Source organism: Arachis ipaensis, chromosome B9 (assembly GCF_059453495.1).
Source record: "Arachis ipaensis isolate K30076 ecotype BB chromosome B9, ASM5945349v1, whole genome shotgun sequence".
Lineage (NCBI taxonomy): Eukaryota > Viridiplantae > Streptophyta > Magnoliopsida > Fabales > Fabaceae > Arachis > Arachis ipaensis.
Window position 1 is genome coordinate 15,395,921 of NC_142444.1, and position 22,448 is coordinate 15,418,368.

General features: G+C 28.6%; 1 protein-coding gene across 1 annotated transcript; it reads right to left on the reverse strand.

The window, feature by feature from the left end:
* Positions 1-1,306: 1,306 nt before the first annotated feature.
* LOC107619581 (membrane protein of ER body 2) lies at positions 1,307-7,607 on the reverse strand. The gene is made up of 6 exons (XM_016321872.3): positions 7,375-7,607; positions 5,933-6,322; positions 4,220-4,267; positions 3,141-3,356; positions 2,450-2,511; positions 1,307-2,068 (listed from the first exon to the last, which is right to left on the reverse strand). The coding sequence occupies exons 1-6, from the start codon at positions 7,520-7,522 to the stop codon at positions 1,574-1,576; spliced, it is 1,359 nt and encodes a 452-aa protein (XP_016177358.1). The 5' UTR covers positions 7,523-7,607; the 3' UTR covers positions 1,307-1,573.
* Positions 7,608-22,448: the final 14,841 nt, after the last annotated feature.

Here is a 22,448-nt window from a genome sequence, read left to right on the forward strand (position 1 = left end):
GATTTTTTACATGTAATTTATATATAAATTTTAATATAATATTATTTTATTGTATAAATATTTTTTACCCTTTTTAATATTTTATCTAACTCTGTCTCGAAACTGAGAAAAAGAAATTATCAACTCACTCCATTTCTATTTCTAGTACTGAAGGCAAATTTTATTCACGCCACACACACAAACAAACATACATAGCTTGCCTGTTATATATAGCAAATTCATGAACCTTCGGGCATTTGTGGATTTCATCATAAACTTTTTTCTTCCCTTCTAAACGATGGAAAAACAAAACGTGTTTTCTTTTATTTAATTATTTTATTAGTCTCTATAATTTTAACAAATTTATAATTAAGTTTTTATATTTTTTTTAATTAGATTTCTACACTACTTTTAATTTTGTAATCAAGTACTTTTTGAGTTAATAACGTTAAAACTAATAGAATATTCTTCTCAAAAAATGTGTGATAAAAAATTTAATTAAATTTTTAATTATAGATATTTTTAATTTACAAAAAATTATTCTATTAATTTTAATATTTTTTATACTGACAAGGACTTAATTACAAAATTAAAATAAAAATTTAATTAAAAAAATAAAATATAAAGATCTAATTATAAATTTAACGAAGGTATAGGACCAACCGTTTAACTAAATTTTTTTTTCTTTCATGAGTGAGATGTTTTATATTTAAATAAAAAGAGTGCATGCATTCAAATAACATTATTGTTGATAACTCAAGTTTCAAATCATGTACTAAGGTAGAAAACCACCATTATTATATGCCAACAGATACAATACTCAACAACATTATTACATTAGACATACACCATACTTCAAAAACTTTTAGGAGGGGAGGAAAATTCAAAATTAACCATGAATGCTCCAATTCAACAAATGAAGCAAGCTAGGACAAGAGAACAAATTGTCCAATAAAAACAACTCCTAAGCTATGTTTGGATTCTTTTCCTAATACAAAGACAAAAAAGATAAATATAATTTTTTTCCCCACTTTTTAGCAAGTATAGAAGAAAAATTTTTTATATATCCCATCATAGAGTTATGTTCCAAAATAATTTTTGAGATTAATCACATATATTAAAATATTTTTTAAGATTCTAATTATATCAATTATTTTTTTGATATTGAAAAAAATATACCACAGTAATTTTTAAATGGCGTAATGAATCACTTGATAAAAAAGAATTAAGAGACTAACATAGTACATTTTATCAATCTCTAAAACTTAATTAATATAATTAAAATTTCAAAAACTATTTTACTACATACGATCAATATAAAAGACCATTTTAAAACAGAAATTTCCATCTTATAACCAAACAATCTTTTATCATTATTTCTATCTCAAAGATAAATTTAGATACTCTAAAGCGACAAAATTGGTAAAATAGTAAAATAAAAAGTTAATCACTATTAATTTTGTAACTTTTATGAAATATATATTCCATTATCTTAATTTAAGAGTGATTAACTCCTCATTTTACTACTTTACCAACCTCTGATCTTCATCCCTCAAAGATATAATCCAAACACATCCAACAAAAGAAAAACAAACTAGTAGTAACTCATTCCTTGATTCTTGCCTATAGGAAAGGACATGGCATTGGCAAATCCATCATTTAGAGTAGGGTGAGTGTCAAACCAGCCAAGTTGTTCCACAAGCCTCTTGACAAGTGCACCAGCAACATAAGTAAGCAAAGATGCCAACACTCCAGAGGTAACATAATACAACACTGTGGTGAAGTATATAACATAGCTGTTACTATTTGGTCTCCTCTGAGTATGTGCTTTGCCCAATGCAAGCAATGTCAGGCCAATTAAAGAAGCCACCGCAACCGCCGCCAGCTTCAGCTCCTTGTCGTCGCTCTCCCGGAACGAAAATCCGTACACAACCGGCGGCAATAGTCCGAATATTAGGAATGATAGAACAGCAACAAATGTGTGAAGATAGAAATTATCTCTTCTTCCAAGTAACTCGTAGTATTTATCAACCCCTGCTTCATTTTCTGTTTCCTCTTCTCTTGCTTTTGTGTTTTTTAGGTCTCTAAGCTGTGAATGCATGCATACATATTAGATTAGCATATATATCCAAATTCACTTAAATTACACCACAATTAAAGGGTGTTCTAATAATAATGAATATAAAATGCATTTTATGTGATGATAATAGTAATAAGAGAAAATGATAAATAAATCTTGAGCTATCTAATTAAAAATACAAAAATGTCTCCCATTTTTTAAAACGTAAGATATCTAAATTTTTTGGGATAATTTATTTATTTTTATATATTTTAAATAAAGGAATTTAAATGTTTTGCATTTTGAAAAGTAAGAAATATATTTATATTTTTAATTAGTTAATCAATAACGATCTATTTATCTTTTTTATTAGTAATAAATAAAAAGAACAATGTTTTAAACAGAACTCACATTATGGATGAGGAGAACGAGGCCACCAATGAGGTTTGCAATAGCCAGAGCAACAATGTTCACTGCAAACAAAAATGGATGAATAGGTACAATTAAGATCAATGACTAACGAATAAACAATTCAATTTCCAACATACATATATTGTATGTTTTAATTAGTGCAATTAATGAAAAGTTACATTATTAGTAATTAATTAATTAATAAAAATATTATTTGTACACAATAATAAGTCAACAAAATTAGTCATTATATATTTAATATTTTTATACAAATATATATAATTTAATTTAATTTAATTTTAATATGTATTTTATATTTTAATATATATTCTATACTATACTAATGACTGATTTTGATGATTAATTTTAGTTTATATCTAATATGATTGATTAATTAATTTGTTAATTTTTGTAATTTTATCTAATTTTTAATTATGTTTTAATAGTATATAAGTCTGTAACTGAATTATTCTATACTAAATATTTTTTTTTATAATATACAAGTCTATAATAGAATTATATTCATTTAAAAAAAATAAAAGTATATAAGAGGTTATTCTTCAATAAATAGTTAAATATGAGATGATTATTTGAAAGCAATAATATATAATTATTACCAACAAGAAACTAAAATTAAAGCAAGATATTAAATTAGAGAGAAAAAAAATTGATGAAGATGATGAGTACATACATGTGTTAGCATCAGCACTGGCTGAAGAAGTGACAAGACTAAGACTTGCTAATAATTCAGCCAAACCACCATATACAAAGCTCTTAAGAACTTCCCACCCTTTATTGCTGCTTTTAGTTGCTATAATCTCACCCTCCTCTGTTTCTCTTGGTACATTTGGAACAATAGTTATAACTTCTTCTGGGTTTGGCTTTGGAGTTGGAGTTGGAGTTGGCCCTGATCAATCAAAACATAATTCCTCATTCATAATTTCAATATAAACTTATTAGTGTTCAAAAGGATATTTTTGTCATTTTTAATATTTTTATCATTTTTAATATAAACTGCTCCTTAACTATAAAATGACAAAAATATTCTTTAGAAGACGTTTCATAAACATTTTTAGAGAGAATATTATATGCAAGCTAATTAAATATAAAGTGAAAATTCGAATGTAGTTATTTTAGTATATAAAATTAATATTTAAAAATTATTAAATAATAATTTAATTAAATATATTAAATTATTTAATAATTTTAAGCTTTTAACTATCAATTTTATATGAAGAATATAGTTAATAATTATAAGATACAAGGGTATATATATATATTAAATAAAGAAATAATACGATCTTATCATTTTGTATTTATTTTGTTTTAAATTATCTCTGATGCAGAATTTATTATTAAGTAGTCAATTATACCCTTAAATTAATTATCATGTTAATGAAATTAAATAGGTTTTTGTTTATCATATATAAGACGCCATTGTCAAATAATATAAGAGTAGCTTTGTAAAATGGACAATAATAATTTGGACGAAAAATAATAAAATTATCAGACCTATTCACTATTCTTGCAGTCTTATTAGCTAGGGGAAGAAATTTTCAAAGTTGTTATTATCCCTTAAATTAATAAGTATGCTTCTTAATATTCAAACTTATTATGTCTTTATTATAACCAAAAGTCCAGCTGTTTACCACTTGCTACTACTCCACAAACAACTAATATTCTAACAATGATAATGATTTTATTTACGTCGTTTATTTAATTGATCAATTAAATAATAATTAAACTGGTTGGATGAAAGAAATAAGTTACCTGGGGCTGGAGCACTAATTGGTAGGAACCCAGAAAACCACTCTCTACCTGTTCAAAATTAAAGAAATTAAGAACTTAATTAAAGTCTGGATCTAAAATGCATGCTAGCTCATAAATTGAAAAATATCTCACACATACATAAATATATAACAAACTAACAAGAGTGCAAGTTAATAGGATTGAGCCATTAATAAAGGCTATTGATGACGATGAAAGAAATATAAAAAATTAAATATTATGTATATGTTATTTTTATATAATTTTAATATATATTTTAAATTTTTAAATTTGTAAGTTGAATTCAACATACTTTCGAATACAAATAAGATAGTCAAAAGATAAGAAGAAGAAAATAACACACTAAGCGACAAATTAACAATCATAAGCGCCCACATAAAATATAAAATGAAAAGAAATTAATGCCACCATCACGAAGATATTATGTATGTGAATATGACTTTTTAGGTTAATTGACCATGCATATAGAAATAAATTAAGTCAAAGGGTAAAATTATATAATTTTTTTCTAAGATTACGATACTTATTAGTTATTAGTTTATTTATTATGTCCAAGTCTGATGCCTACCTTCCTTGTGTGATATGTTATTTCATATTAATATAATGATTTAGGTGATATGTATTTTTAAAATACATATTAAAATTATTATTAGCAAAAAGTTTTTAATTTTTTATTTAATAAATTTAAATTTTATATTTTCATTAAAAATTGAATTAATAATTTTATTATATATTCTTAAATCACATATTAATTAAATTATTAATATAAAAATATTATCATATTTTATCATTTTTTATTAACTTATCCATAAATTAGGAATCGGAAAAACAGTTTCTCAAAATTCATTAGTAAGGGACATATTAATCCTCTCACGTACAAAAGAAAACTATTTTTTAAATTAGCTAATTTTTAAAAATTTAAAAATAAATGTCATATTCAAATATTGAGAAATTATTTTATAGTAATTTACATGGTTACTACTCCGTAAATAACAAAGAATTTGTTTGACACAAAAATCACTAAAATCTAATTTACGAGTTCATTCTATTTTTCTCAAATAAAAGGTGTTATATAATTTATACACTTAATATGATTAATATTATATATTTCACTAAAAATTAATTACTAAATTATTATTTACATAAAATACATATTAAAAATGTGTAATGTAACACATGACTAATTTGATAAATATATATAAACATAAACATTTATTTGCACATCTGAGTGATGTGAGTGCTTGAGAGTGCAATAATATGTATTATGTTTAGAGTGTAATTTAAATATATTGATGAGTCGTATAATTATATATATCTATCGTTTAATTTTGGATGATTATATACGCAGTCAATATAAAATGTAATTATTTTTTTTTTTTTTTTGAGATGACATTATCTAATTAGATAATATAAAATGTAATTATTTTTTTTTGAGATGGTATTATCTAATTAGATGCACGTATCCAAATTTTTATATTAACAATATATTAAAATTAAATTATTATACGGTAGAAATTTAGGTGCAGTCGATTTCACGTGAAGTTGATACCTGAGAGCCGTTAGATAATTTGACTGATTTGACTAAATTTTCATTTAACAGCTCTCAAATATCAAATTCACATGAAATCAACTTCACCTAAATTTTCATCTTATTATATTTATATGCGAAAATTAGAAGTAAAAATAATTAAGTACCCTTTTGAATGAGGAAACCGAAGCATGCAGAGCATATGACTGGAGGTTCTTGTTGTTGAGTAAATTGTGGAGAATCGGTTTCTTTTCCAGTTTTGCATAAAACCACTTTTTCTATGCAAACGTTACATTTAGGGCAATAGAATTCATGGTTTGGTGGCATAATATATATCTTCTTCAGATATATTTCTCTTATTTTCTCCGTCGTTGAAACTACTACCCCTATTGGTTCTTCTTCTTCCAATACTTTCTGGGGATTCACTTCATGAGAAGAAGAAGAAGAATCAGAAATGGGTAACCAATTTTTTTCCTCATGTTGCTGATGGTGGTATGTTCCTTTCTGATGTATTAATATTGGACCAAACTCGTTTGTGTTGTAATTAGTCGCAGAAGCTGTTCATTAATTACATGAACAAGTTAAATTAGTAAAAAATTCATCAACTCAGGAACAATAAAATATATATAATATATATGTTTGTGTATATAAATAATTGCCAACAATAAAAATCCTTCATGTATATGTTCTTTTTCATTTTTTATATATTATATATGCAGGTGACATTATTGTGAAAAAAGAAAATATATAGCTTTGATTTAGTTAATTCTCAAATTTTTGAATTACTATTTATTATTTGCATATATTTAAATACAAAAATAAGAATTACGAGTAGTTTTTGAAAAAATAAAAAATATAATTAAAAAAAATGATATTATCAATCTAAAATTATTATTATTATTATTATTATTATTATTATTATTATTATTATTATTATTATTATTATTATTATTATGCTGTAACATATATTATACATAAGCATGCAAACTATATATATTGTACATAATTTGCTGTAACATATATTATACATATCCATAATTTTTTAGTTTTTTATTTAATTTTAAATTTTTACTGTTTATTTTTTTTAATTTATATTTTTATTTTTTTTTAAATATTTATTACATATAATTTGAAATTTTTATATACATAGAAATAAAAAAATAATATTTTTAAATAGTAAATATAAAAATTAATTATTTTTATTTATGCAACAGACTTAACAGTTAATATCTAATTAAATATAAAAGTATACACGTTAAATTGTTTTAAATTTTAGATAACGAATGTTAAAATTAATTATTAATAAAAATTAGACTTTTTCGTATAAAAATAATAACTAAAAATCTTATTATTTGATTTTTTATCTACAAATACCTTGATCTTTTTAGTCAAAAACTTTTATCGACTTACAAAAAAAAATAATTTAATTTTATAAATCTTTTATACTATATATAAGTGAACCATACTTTTAAAAAATTTATATTATATTACGGATAAAAATACTAGTTCTTAACTAATAATTTCATATAAAAATAATTATACTTAACTTTTTAGCCTCTGCATACATAATATAATAAGAAGCAGATGAAGATAGAAGAAGCTTTATTACCGGCATCAACTTCATCAACAGCAGTAGTAATAAGATTAGTGTTAATAGTAAACTGAGATATAGCCTTCGCATCTCCAAACACCACTTCCTTTCGATGATAATCATTCACCATTAAAGGCTGCTCCAGTTTCTGTGCCACAGCTTCCATTCTTATTACTTGGATAAAAAAAAAAAACACACTAATTTTCTTTTTCTTTTGGACTCAAGTGTGTGTGTCTCCAAACACAGCCTAATGCCAATTTATATATATTGGCACATATTGTGTGTGTGAAGAGACTTGGTGTTTTCTGTGCATTTAATTTTCTAGGTGTATGTGGATGCAACTTAGTTAAAATTAAATAATATATCTTAAATATATATATTGTGAAAGGTTGACGTTAAGATAAAAGAAATAAATATGCCACATGTTTTGTTTACGTCTGCAAGGTTGAAGGCTACTAAATTAATAATAATTACAGCTAGCTAACGTTTACATTATCTTAATTTTATTACTTTCGAATATTGCATGATCTTCGATTACATATATTTTAGCTTATTACACTTTATTATTAATTACTTAGAAAATTTTTATAGGTAGTTATACCTTACCTTGTTCGATCAATTATTAACAAAATCAACAAAATCAAATTGTTTATTAGATTTTCATTCAATTATTGTATGCACCGTGGATTGCACGTTGATCGTTAATATTCATCAGTATCTTATTGAGAATTAGACAATAATATGCTAATTTTTTTAATCCTTGTTTAATTATTGTAAAATAAAAGAAATAATATATAAAAATGAAAATCTGCATTTTGATAACTCAAATTAGCTAATGAGTTATAATTCAAATGACATAGTCTTCCCATATTTATCTAAGAAGTCACGAGTTTGAGTCTTCCTATCTTTGGTAAAAATAAATATAAAATAAAAAATTAATTTTTAGTTAGTTAATATTAATTAAATTTTTTATTGTAAAATTATTTTTTTTTTAATCTTTATCTTTTTGAGACTTTAGAATTTAAGATTAAAATTTAGAGTTTAAAATTTATAATTTATAATTTAAAGTTTAAATTTTAGAATTTAAAATTTAAAATAAAAAATAATTTTAAAAAAATTAGTGACTAAAATTGGTTCCGGTTGAAATTTTTAATAATCTAAACAAAAATTGCAGTTATTAAGCGCTAGTAAAAATAATTCAATATTATGTCTATATTAATCAACTAATTATTGTAAATCACTATTGGTCCTTTAAATTATAAAAATTTAATTTATCTTTCAAACCATCGTCTGAGTTTGTAAAAAAAATATAAATGTTTTGTGCAAACATAATCCTAAACCCTAAATCGTTTGTACATGCATAGACATAACCAAATACAAACTTACAAAATAAAATAAAATCTGTAGCATAAGAATTACATGATATATTTTTTAAATAAGAAGTTAAAAGATAAATATTAATATGCAGATAAGATAATCTGATCTATAGATCACGTATTGTCTTATACATTCATATTTTTATTTTTTACTTGAGAAATATTAGGTAAATAAATTATTTTTTAAACTAAATTTATCTTAGTTTTGTTTGTTCAACTAAAAATTTTAGTTATTAATCTCTAAATTATTATACTAACTTGAATAAACTTAATTATTAAAATGACTTGATCATATGACATTATTTTTATTTTACTCATGTGTATATATATATATATAGTCATTTTAATATCACTATATTATGATAGTTACGGTAATTATATAATATTTTAAAAAATATTACTAAAATATAAAAAATATAATTTTAATTTTAATAACACTTTATAACTACCATAGCAATTAGCATAAACATAATAAAATCAGAATTATATATATATTAATTTGTCACTATATAAACAATCATATGTGAATGTAAAATCCGTGACCCATTATTAATTAGAAAAATATTATTTGTACACTAAAATCAGCCACTAATATATTTATGTATAAATATATGTGTAGTTTTATTTATTTTTAATGTGTATTTATACTCTAGTATATATTTTATACTAATAGCTAACTTTGGTAGCTGATTTTAGTATACACGTAACATAACCCTATTAATTATAGTAATGTTTTTCCTATTCTTCTTTTACGCGTATTCATCTGGTTCCTGACTTAGATCCTTCTTCTAACAACCATGACCATTTCTTGTTTAACTATTTTTCTTTTGTCCTCATATGGAAGAGAACTAGAGAAGCATCATTCTATTACTTCCTACCAATCTTTTGGATTTTTTTTTTTTTTTTGCTTTTTGAATGAAATATCTCAGTTTTTCATACTTAAATAATTTTTTTGTTCTTATAAAATATTTGGTTTCATTCCTTATAAATATTTTTCTTTTAGTTTAATTCCAATAAATATTTAAGTTTTAGTCCCACTGTTAAATTTCGTTTATATAAATAGATATATACATGCAGTGTAATATTACAATAATGACAATTCGTATGTATGATTTTGCTAGAGAGCTAACTTTTTTTAAACTAATAATTAGCCAAAAAAATAGTTAATAAAACAAATATTAAGGGATAGAGAAAGACAAAATTTAAAAGAAACGTTTCTTGAAAAACTTAATTCTCAATATTTTTCCTTATACCTAATAATATCCTATTACCTATAGCGATTTAAATATTTAATACTAAAAAAAAACTACTAAAATTGAAGCGAGTATTAATGGATCTTAATAAAATTTAACTTCTAATCCTACTTAATACGATTTATATCATAGAAAATCCTAATTTGCATTTTTCAGAAAACCCCACACATTTATAGTAATTTATGAGCAAATTTTCAGCCCAAATATTGTGATAACCTCATTGACAAGTAAATTGTTAAAAGACTAAACATTTTATACATTTTCGTATATATGCGGCATAAATCTAACTCTCAATAATAAGTTAGTAACAATTTATGTGTGCAAAAAGTGACATAATTCTGGTGACATCATTGTAGTGACATCACTGAGTGTGGAGGATAAATTACATATATTGAGAATGGAAAACTTTCACATTCCAATTTTCAAATACATTGTAAAATTAATAACTAAAAAATAAAAATATTTCTTGTACATGTAATAACCTTTCATTAAGATTATACATATGTGAGAAAAAGGTACGCATACATTATTTTCATAGAAGACATAATAATAATAATAATTGTTAGAGATATAATTATTTATATTGTCTCTTTTCATCGACTTAAGTTTTTGAAATGAGTGATTTCATAATATAATAGCAGAATTTTATGTCCAAAATATTTAGAATTTGATCCTTAATGAATCTAAAAAAAAAAAATATAAGACAAATTAAATAAAAAAAGACTTATTTAAAAATCAAGCAAACTCAATAAAAAATTTTGTTCAAAAGAGAGTCTTAGAAATATAACTATTTATGTTATATTTTTCTTTAATTTAAGATTTTAAATTTTTTGGATGAATGGTTTGATGACTTTTCTTAATAATAATAACAAAGTTTAATTATTCTGTTAGTTTCTATAATTTTATCAAATTTTCAATTAGATCTTTATATTTTTTTTTCTTTTCAATTAGGTCCCTAAACTATATCAGATTTTGTAAGTAAGTTCTCACAGTGACAAAAACGTTAAAATTAACGGAATATTCTGTTAAACTATATAGAATATTCAGTAAAATATTAGGCATATTTAGTTTGTTTAACGGAATATTCTATTAATTTTATCGTTTTTGTCACGATAAAGACTTAATTACAAAATCTGATATGGTATAGGAACTCAATTAAAAAGAAAAAAAAGTATAAAAACCTAATTAAAATTTAATGACTATAGAAATCAACTGAATAATTAAACCTAATAACAACAATTTTTTGGCTACCATATGATGTAAAGAAGGCGTTGCAACTTGCAAAAGGCATGACAGTGTATGTACTTTAATTTCTTGATGGCTTCATTACTATTTCCATTCAACTACCTTCACAGTAATAATTTGTTGAGAAATTTATCATGAAGCCAGTTAAGTTGGTAAAAATATTGGTTCAAAGTTGTCTCCTAGCTTAGATGAAATTTATTGCTTCATTTATTGGCTTGAATTGAATTCACAGTAGCAGTAGGGGCTGTTTTGAAATTAAAAGCACTGATGCTATAATAACTCAAAAAAATTAAATATACATAACTTTCTCTTCTTCTCACAAGCAACGCGTTTTTTCTTCTTCCTTCTTTTAATAATGGTTTAATTTTGGGTTATATAATAAGGCTCAAAACTCAGAACGTTATCCACACGCCAAACACGTACTAATAAAACAAAAGATATCAAAGCTTCATAAAACCATAATAAATATAAGGTTTAATTATTCTGTTGGTCTTTATAATTTTGTGAAATTTTTATTTAGATTTTTATTTTTTTTTCTTTTAGTTGAATTCTTGTACTAATTTTTTTTTAATTAAGTTTTTATACTTTTTTTTATTTTTATTTGAATTTCTGCACTAATTTTTTTTTAATTGGGTCTCTATATAATTAAGCCAATTATTACCAAGAGGGACCTAATTGAAAAAAAAATTTAGTGAAAAGACCAATTAAAAAAAAAAGTATAAAAACCTAATTAAAAATTTCACAAAACTATAGAGACCAACAGAATAATTAAATCTAAATATAAAGTACTAGTTTTTATTATAAGCAGTAATAGGAGGATAATAAACTTTTGATAAAAAAAAACAAATTAAAATAATTATTGATGGTATAGTTTACCAATTTTGTATCCGAGTTAAGAGTCACACATCTTCTTCGCCCATGCATCATTACAATTAATTGGTGAATAAAAATAGAGTTATCATAATTAATTATTAGACCTGATATTACCTAAAAGCAATCAAGCAAGTTCTTATAATTCTTTACTATATCTTCATCCTCCTGTAGACAGACTTAGGTTTAATTTAGTTAAACTTTTATTTTTAAGAGTAATTTATAAAAACTAATTTTAAAAATTAATTTTTTAAGAATGGTAACATCTGTATTTAATAAATTAAATTAAAAATACCTTTTAATAAATACAAGTAATTATAAATATATTTGGTAAAATATTTTTTATAATAAAAAATATTATATACTTGTTTAGATGCTATTAAGTTGATAAAAAATTTTTAATGAAAAAAGATTTTTTTTTTAGCATATTTGGTAAATTTTTAGTAGTAAAAATAAAAGTATTAGAAAAAAAAAACATCTTTTTGAGAAGCTATAATTTACATCTTTTTTTAAAAGATCTTTCTTCTTAAAAAAAAGATATTTTTTACGTAATAAATAAAAAAATATTTTTACTTTTATATGGTTATACCCAAACATAATTGATATATAAAAAGATCTTTTTGCATGAGATATCTAAATATAAAATTATTTTTATTTTTCTATAAGATCGTTTAAAAAAAGATAACTTGAAAAAAGATATTTTCTTAAAAGTTTACCCAAATAAATCCTATAATAGACATTAATTTAAGAATTAAATTTAAATATTAATTAAGATATAAAATTATATTAGACTTTTTAATTTGGATAAATACAAACTAATTTTAAAAGCTGTCTCTTAAGTACTTTTAAAAACACTCATAAATTTTAAAAATTGTAAGCATAATGTTACGGTAAATTTTAGAAGGATAAATTTAACAGTATTTATATAGTTTTCTGGAGTGTTTGAGAATGCTCTAGATGGTTCCGAAACGTTCTAGAATATTTCCTAGAAGGTCCCGGAATACCCTAAAAGGTTCTAGAAGACTCTGGAAGGTCATAGAGTATTCTAGAAGAGTGTAGATGTATATAGAAGTATAAAGAGTGGTATGGAATAATCTAGAAATATTTAGAAAGTTGTGATAGGATAGATATTTGTAAAGAAGGTTCTGGATGATTAATCTGGACCGTTGATTATATTTAATCCTAACCATCCATTGAGGAGGTGGATGGCTATAAATAGGGGTGAGAGTTAGAGTTTGTGTATGTGTGAATCATTTGTAAGAAACACTTGAGCAATAAAGTGTTCTTCCACCAAAGCTTCATTTCTCTTGTGTTCTCTTGTATTCTTAGCTTTCTTGCTAAGTATTGAGGGTTAGGCTGACTTGATCTTAGCTCAAGAGGTTGAGTAAGTTCGAGTGCCGGTACAGTAGCGTTGGAGTGTGTCCAAGGCCGTACGTGACAATTTGGTATCAGAGCCTGGTTCGAGAGGGAGCACAAGTCGCTTGTGGGTATGGCTTCTAGTATCACCATGGAGCATGTTGAATCTCAAAGGGGAAGGAATGCTATTCCTTCTCAATAGGGAGGCAAGAAGGTCCGTTCTTCAAGTGAGTCTAGAGGTAAGGACTCTAACTTCTTAGAAGAGAGAGTTTCTATGTTGGAGAATGTTCTATCCTCTGTGGATGAGCGTTTCCAAAGGATAGAACATGATAAGGAGACCCTCGAGGCTCACGTGTTAGGAAAACTAGATGCTTTCAAAGAAAGCATGCTCCAAATTGAAGAGAAATTTGAGAATTCCTTAAAGCTATTTGAGGAAGTTCGAGTTTGGTTTGAGGAGGCAAAATCTCGACCAACCATTATGAGGGAGACGACAAAGATTGATCTCCCCAAGCCAAAGGAGTTCAAGGGCGTAAGGGACGCTCACAAGGTGGAGAACTTCCCATGGCAAATGGAGATGTACTTCGAAGGCCAAGGGGTGGTCGAAGAAGCAATAAAGGTACGCACTGCAGCTCTCTACCTTTCTGATAATGCTACTTTGTGGTGGAGGAGAAAGTGCGTAGATATGAAAAAGGGTACTTGCAACATAGACACATGGAAAGATTTCAAAAGGGAGTTGAAAAGATAATTCTTCCCTGAGAATGTGGTTTATGAAGCAAGGAAGAAGTTGAGGGAGTTGAAGCACAAGAGTATGATTAGCGACTACGTAAAGGAGTTCACTACTCTCACGCTTCAAATCCCCAACTTAGCATCAGAGGATGCATTTCTTCTTAATTGATGGACTCCAATCTTGGGCAAAGCAAGAACTACAAAGAAGGAATGTTAAGGATGTCGATGAGGCCATCGTGGTGGCCGAATCACTCATTGAGTATCATAGGGGAGACTTTAAACCCAAGTCTTCCTCCAAGCCTAGTTCTGCTAAAGGTAGGGGAGACAAGGGGAAGAGTTTCTCAACCAAGAAGAAAGGAAAATACTCTTCAAAGAAAGAGTACGAAGAAAAGAAGAAGGCTTTCGTGCCCAAAGGAGGATGTTTCGTGTGTAAGGGACCACACCAAATGAAGGATTGTCCCAAGCTAGGGACTTTGGCATCTATCGCCGAGGAACGAGAAGCTCAAACTCAAGTAACTGAGTGTGTTGGATCTATCCAACACATAAATGCTGTGAAGGGCAAAGAGGCAAGCACTGCAGAAAAGAAAGGCTTGATGTATGTCAAAGCCTTTATCAATGAAAAACCTGTCATGGCTATGATCGACACTGGTGCTACACACAACTTCATCACGCCTGATGAAGCAAAGAGGCTTGGGTTGAATATCACCGAAAAGAATGGCTAGTTCAAACCCGTGAATACCAAGGGTGAACCCCTTAAGGGAGTAGCAAAAGGGGTTGAGACGACTCTTAGTTCTTGGAAGGGCCTTGTGAATTTCTCAGTAGCACCCATGGACGATTTTAAAATAGTCATCGGGCTCGATTTGCAAAGGAAGGCAAATATAATACCTATGCCATACTACGACGTAGTATGCGTCATGGAGAAAGGGTCTCCATGCATGGTCCCTACAGTCTCTAAAGTTGGCGGACCATCGATACTTTCTGCTATGCAACTCAAGAAAGGGTTCAAGAAGGGAGAGATTACATATTTAGCTCTATTACAAGAGGAGTCAACATCCGAAAGAGAAGATGTCCCTCCCAAAATCAAGGAAGTCTTTGAAGAAAATAAGGATATAATGCCTCCCGAATTGCCAAAACAACTACCACCTAGGAGGAAGGTGGACCACAAGATTGAATCGGAGTCAGGAGCAAAGCCGCCCGCCTCAACATCGTATAGGATGGCACTGCCAGAACTCGAGGAGTTGAAGAAGTAACTCAAGGATTTGTTAGATGCTGGGTTCATCCGTCCATCGAAGGCATCTTATGGCGCACCAGTCTTGTTCCAAAAGAAGGATGATGGTTCATTGAGACTATGCATCGACTATCGAGCACTTAACAAGGTAACCATCAAGAACGAATATTCCATTCCTTTGATAGCCGATTTGTTTGATCAACTTGGTAGAGCCAAGTGGTTCTCAAAGCTAGATTTGAGGTCAAGATATCACTAAGTAAGAATTGCCGATGGTGATGAGCCTAAGACCACGTGTGTCACGAGGTATGGATCGTATGAGTGGTTGGTGATGCCTTTTGGCTTGACCAATGCTCCTGCGACCTTCTGTACCTTGATGAACGAGATCTTTCGACCTTACCTTGATCAGTTTGTAGTGGTCTACTTGGATGATATTGTTGTCTATAGTAATACCTTGGAGGAACATGTAGAACACTTACGAACCGTGTTCAAGATCTTGCGAGAGAATAACCTATATGTGAACAAGGAAAAGTGTTCCTTTGCAAGGGATGAAGTCCACTTCTTGGGACCCATCATTAAAGATGGAACTCTCTGTATGGATCAAGGAAAGGTGAAGGCTATCAAAGAGTGGGAGTCGCCAAATAAGGTATCTGAATTGCGGTCATTCATTGGGTTGGCTAATTACTATCGGAGGTTTATCAAGGGATACTCCGCCAAGGCTGCACCATTAACTGATATTCTCAAGAAGAGTCACTCTTGGAAATGGTCAAAGGAGTGTCAAAAGGCTTTTGATGAGTTGAAAGCTGCTATTACAGAAGGACCAGTACTAGCACTACCCGACTACTCAAAGGTATTTGAAGTCCACACTGATACTTCTAACTATGCTATTGGAGGGGTTCTGATGCAAAAAGGACATCCGATTGTCTTTGAGAGTCGCAAGTTGAATGATACAGAGAGGCGATACACTGTCCAAGAGAAGGAGATGAACGCGGTAGTGCATTGTCTGAGAACTTGGCGTCACTACTTGCTTGGTTCACACTTCATCGTCAAGACAGACAATATAACTATAAGCTACTTCCAAACTCAGAAGAAGTTAAGCCCTAAACAAGCTAGGTGGCAAGATTTCTTGGCTGAGTTTGATTTCGAATTTGAATACAAGTCAGGCAAGACTAATGTCGTAGCAGATGTGCTGAGTCGCAAGGCTGAGTTAGTGGTCATTTCTATGGTTGAAGGAGATATTATGCATACCATCAAGGAAAGGTTGCATCACGATCCATTAGCCAAGAAGTTGGTTGAGTTGGCTAGAGAAGGTAAGACCAAAAGATTTTGGTTAGAAAACGACCTTCTCTACACTAAAGGGAGAAGACTATACGTCCGTAAATGGAAAAATCTAAGAAAATTAGTGAGGGAATGCCACGACACCAAGTGGGCTGGTTACCAAAGTTAGCGAAGGACCTTGGTACTCATTGAATCTTCTTATTATTGGCCTCAAATGAGAGATAAAGTGGAGAGCTATGTGAAGACTTGTCTTGTGTGCTAACAAGATAAGATTGAAAACAAGACACCAAGCGGGTTGTTAGAACCTCTGCCTCCATCAGAGCAACCGTGGGAAAGTATCTCTCTAGATTTCATCTCTGCCTTACCGAAATCCGAGGGGTTTGGATCTATTCTCGTGGTAGTGATCGATTTTCGAAGTGCTACCTTTATACCTGCCCCTACTGACTGCACTGCAGAGGAAGCAGCACGACTATTCTTCAAGAATGTGGTGAAGTACTGTGGATTGCCTAAGAGCATCATTAGTGATCGAGATCCACACTTCATAGGACAACTATGGACAGAGCTGTTCAAACTCCTTGGGTCGGAGCTTCATTTCTCAACAAGCTTCCATCCTCAAACCGATGGGTAGATTGAGAGAGTGAACGCTTTACTTGAGTGTTACTTGAGCCATTTTGTAAGCGCTAATCAGAAGAATTGGACAAAATTTCTAGACATTGCTCAGTTCTCATACAATCTGCAAATGAGTGAGTCTACAGGGAAGAGCCCATTCGAGATTGTGACTGGACAACAGCCACTTACACCTCACTCTCTTTCTTCCTCTTACCCAGGGAAGAGCCCTGGAACTTATCATATGATTAAGTCATGGGAAGAACAAGCAGATGTCACTCGTTCTTACCTCGACAAAACTACCAAGAGAATGAAGAAATGAGCAAATAAGAAGAGGAGGCTTGCAAGCTATCAAGTGGGAGACAAGGTAATGATCAAACTTCTTCCACAACAATTCAAAGCCTTTTGCAAAGTTCATAAGGGTTTAATCCGCAAATACGAAAGACCATTTGAGATCATTGGACGTGTTGGGGAGGTTGCTTACAAAGTACAACTCCCTCCCTCTATGAAGATCCACCCGATCTTCCATGTGAGTATGCTTAAACCATATCATGGAGACGAAGACGAACCGAGTAGAGGTGACTCGAGTCGTGCTCCGCCTGTGGTGATTAGATCCTTTGATAAAGAAATCGAAGAGATCTTAGCTAATCGCATCGTGCGACGAAGAGGGGTACCACCAAGTATCCAATACTTGATCAAGTGGAAAGGGCTCCGATAACCGAAACTAGTTGGGAAACTCGTGAAGATCTGTGGCAATTCCAAGAACACCTAGGGCGCTATCATGAACAGAATGCGACGAGGATGTCTGCGCATTAGGTGGGGGAGAATGTCACGGTAATTTTTAGAAGGTTAAATTTAACGGTGTTTGTATAGTTTTCTGGAGTGTTTGAGAACGCTTTAGATGGTTCCGGAATGTTCTAGAATGTCCTAGAAGGTCCCGAAATACCCTAGATGGTTCTAGAAGACTCTGGAAGGTCATAGAGTATTCTAGAAGAGTGTAGATGTATATAGAAGTATAAAGAGTAGTATGAAATAATCTAGAAACATTTAGAAAGTTGTGGTAGGATAGATATTTGTAAAGAAGGTTCTGGATGATTAATTTGGACCGTTGATTAGATTTAATCCTAACCATCCATTGAGGAGGTGAATGGCTATAAATAGGAGTGAGAGTTAGAATTTGTGTATGTGTGAATCATTTGTAACAAACATTTGAGCAATAAAGTGTTCTTCCACCAAAGTTTCCTTTCTCTTGTGTTCTCTTATATTCTTAGCTTTCTTACTAAGTATTGAGGGTTAGGCTGACTTGGTCTTAATTAAAGAGGTTGAGTAAATCCGAGTGCCAATACGGTAGCATTTGAGTGTGTCCAAAACCATGACAACAAGCACATAAACTTTTTGATTTACCAAACCTAAAATGAAATACTTGTGCACAATTTTATCTTCGAAAAGTTTTAGTGAACCAAACCTGTGTTTGATTTATTATTTGCATCATTTAAATAAACGTTTATTGGCTTAGAATGATGCGTCTTTGTGTTTGAACATTTTTTATCAACATCGATCAATGTGAATTTGGGTTTTAAACAATCGTTTTCTCAATGTAAAGCTTTAAAAAACTTGTTTTGACACAGATTTTTTTCGTTGCTTACTATAAAGTAAGAATTAGTGTCTTTTTTGGTAAGTGTAAGAATTAGTGTCTTAACTTTCCAAATTTGACCTTCATCTATCGCAACTTACTCAACTTGTAACAGGTAGAAATCAGGAAGAACTTCTTTTAGTTTTCAATATATACACGCAAAGTGAAGATTTTTTTTTTATTTGGATCTTCTAAAATTTGAATTTCACTTTAAAGAGTAAAGTGTGATCTCTAATAATTTTTTTTTATATTTATTCTTGGTCCCATCTATAAAATTAATGGTAAAAGATCACACTTTACTCTCTAAAGTGAATTTCAAACGTTAGAGGAGCCAAATCCATTTTTTTTTTTTAAAGAAAAGCAAAGGTAAGAAAATACATCGAAGTTTTGTTCTAGTATTTAAAATTTAATAGTGAAAATAAAAATTATACAAGTATTATAAAAGTTAAATTTATATAATTTTGTGAAATACTAATATTCATATAATTATTTACATGCCTTGAAATATTAGATTTAAATTAAAATACATAAATTAATCCCGTTAGATGTATATTTTTTATAGTAAGTACCATTTTGACAATAATATTTTTTTAACAACGATTAAATACTGACTTTTTATTTTGTTAATTAAAAAATTATTTAATACACAATTAATTAATAATAATCGTATTTTTATAGAATATTTAAAATGTTTGATATATGAATAATATTTTTCTATATAAATCAAATAAAAAATATATAAAATTATGTCCTTTATATAGTAATTTTATGCTAAGAGTAATTTTAAAATTCTCATCCAAACAACATTCATTTTTCAATAAATCACATTCGTAATTGGTTAATTATATTTTCTCATTTCTAACAGGAAACATTGTTTTTTGACTTTTTTCCCCCCGACAAATTCTAATGCCCTCTCCAAAATAAATAAATAAATAAATAAATAAATAAAGAGTGTAATGCTCTTAAAAGTTAACTTATTATTATAAAAAAAATTAAAATATCTTTGTTGAATTTAAAAAATAATAACTTTATTTTTTACAATAATAAATATATATTTAATTGAATTTAAAAGCTCAAATACTATTTAATAAGTATTTTATTTGTGCTGCCAATGAATAATAGCTCAAATGACATAATCTCCTCATACTCAATTAAGAGGTTACAGGTTCGAGTCTCATATCTTTGGTTAAAAAAAAAAAGGTATTTTATTTGTGCTGACCATATAAAATTTTTGATATAGAAAAGACCTAGCCTTTCATCAACTCATATTGGGCAAACAATGAAGTAAGGTACTCCAAGTACATGAACCAAAATTAACCTACAATGTGGACCATAGATGCTAAAATCTACATATGCACTTAATTCGGATGTAGCACAAAAGTAAGAAGGAAAAGTGATTTTTTTTTTTATCTTTGGCACTAAAATTTTTTCATTAAATTGTGATGGTGAGAAAAGATCAACACTTTGGAGTAAAAAAAAAAAAAAATCAATAATCAATAGTACTGATGTGGTTGTTACAAATAAGGATAAAGTGCTACCAAAAAAAAAAAAAAGCAAACAACAAGGAGAGTAAGGACAACACACACTTTATTTATAGGTATTCAATCCGATTCAATTTGGTAAGACAAAATTGTCAATCTAGATCTATAAAGAGTAAAATAGGGTGCAGATCGGGTAAAGTGCGGGTTGAACCTTAATTCTATCCAACCAACTTGAACCATGTATATGTATATATTATATATTTATATAAAAATATATTTTAAGTGGATGTTGAACCAAAAACTTCTCACTAAATGCAAAAGATACTTAGTCATTAAGAGAAGATCAATAATTAATAATTTAATATGTTTTTTTTTTTACATAAAAGTCAGTTCTATTTTAAATTATCATCAAATTATATAATAATATTGCACCTTTTTAGTAACTTGCGCCTTGCGGGTAAAGTCGGGTACTCACGGATTAAGAATGGATAGGTTAGGGTCAGAATATTCTCAGCTCGCAGATAAATAGGGTTAGGGCTTGATCCAAATGCTACCATATCATACTCATTACCACTCCTAACACTCATATTCCTTTGCTACTGCAACTTTATTCCTTTGCGTTTTTGCACTTCTGCTATCCCTAACACTCTACTTTTAGGAGAAGAATACAACTACGTTCCTGTATTTTGTGCTCAGATTTTATTTGCAAGAAAAGCATTAATTTTTGGAAACAATATACCTATACAAAAAGAGTATAGGAAACATTTCAAGTGCATCGAGGAGTATCGGTGCACCAATTATTTTAACCGTTGATTTCAATTAATATATATTATATATATTTTTTATAATTCAGATCAACGGTTAAAATAACTGGTACACCGATACTCCCGGTGCACATGAAATATTTCCAAGAGTATATATTATGCCAAACTTTGAGGTTAAGAAAAGAGCACAAATTTAGTTCTTTTTAGAGCATTCTTGCTTTAGATCTTCTTCTTCATTATTTACTTGAATGTTATACTTTGCTAGTTTATTTTTCTTTGTTTCAAGAAAAAGGCTAATATGTGAATGATGAGTTTAGAAAATTTGAAATTATTGTGATGATCAAACATTGTTAAAAATATTAATTAGAAAAATTGTTTATTTGATTTTTGCTTCCAATTATTTGTTTAATGATTTTGTTTAGTGTACAGATTTTGATTATTGGGCTAAAAGTAACATAAGCCCAATATGTTGAGGAAATATTCAGCCTTTGTACAAAAAGAATTTTAAGCATTGTGGCTGAATTATTTTGCAAATATTATTTGGACCAAATATCATGTGAATAGTCTAAATTAATTTTTGTTGTGAGACTAACAAGCCTTGTTCCGAAATTGAAAGAAGAAAGAAAGTAGTGAAACATGCTTTCCACGGTTACCTTTTTCCATGGGTTATGGAATTCAAAGTTTAATTAAATTAAATGCATGCATTGGTAACAAGAAAGAGAAAATTCAAATTGATTTAATTGCATTAAATGTTCCACACGTTATTATACATAGGGGAATGGAAGTGGGATTTAATTTAGTTTAATTTCATTCATTGCTTCCAAAGTTTCTTCTTTCTTCTCTCTCCTCTCTCTCTTCTTCGGTCATGTCAACAGGAAGGAAGAAAGAAGAAGTTATCAGAAAAGCAGTGAAGCTATGAAGAAAGAAAAAAGGCTAGGGTAATGGCTTTAGCGAAAAGAAGATCTAAAGCATGGCGTGGCTGAGATTTTTGCCACAAAAGGCAAGATGTGAAGAAGAAGCCTCAAGATCTCCACGCCAAAAATAGAAGCAATCGGCCTTGGTCAGAGAAGAATATCTCTGTGGTGAAGTTCGTTTCCACTTTTGTTCATCCAAGACAGAAGGTAGCTACTGTAATTACATGGAGGAAGAAGCAAAAATAGAACAGATGGAGCTGTCAAGGATCAAGAGTTCATTAAGGGTCAGAATTCTTTCTTGGGGACAAAGTCAAGATGGAAGGCTCAGATTGATGAAGTTTGATGAGAAGGGATGAGAGAGAGGT

Coding starts and splice junctions, on each gene's coding strand:
- LOC107619581 (XM_016321872.3), bottom strand. CDS start 7,522: ATGGAAGCTGTGGCACAGAAACTGGAGCAGCCTTTAATGGTGAATGAT. Junction 6,323..7,374: donor TGTTGATGAAGTTGATGCCG/GTAATAAAGCTT, acceptor ATTAATGAACAG/CTTCTGCGACTAATTACAAC. Junction 2,512..3,140: donor CAGTGCTGATGCTAACACAT/GTATGTACTCAT, acceptor TTTTGTTTGCAG/TGAACATTGTTGCTCTGGCT.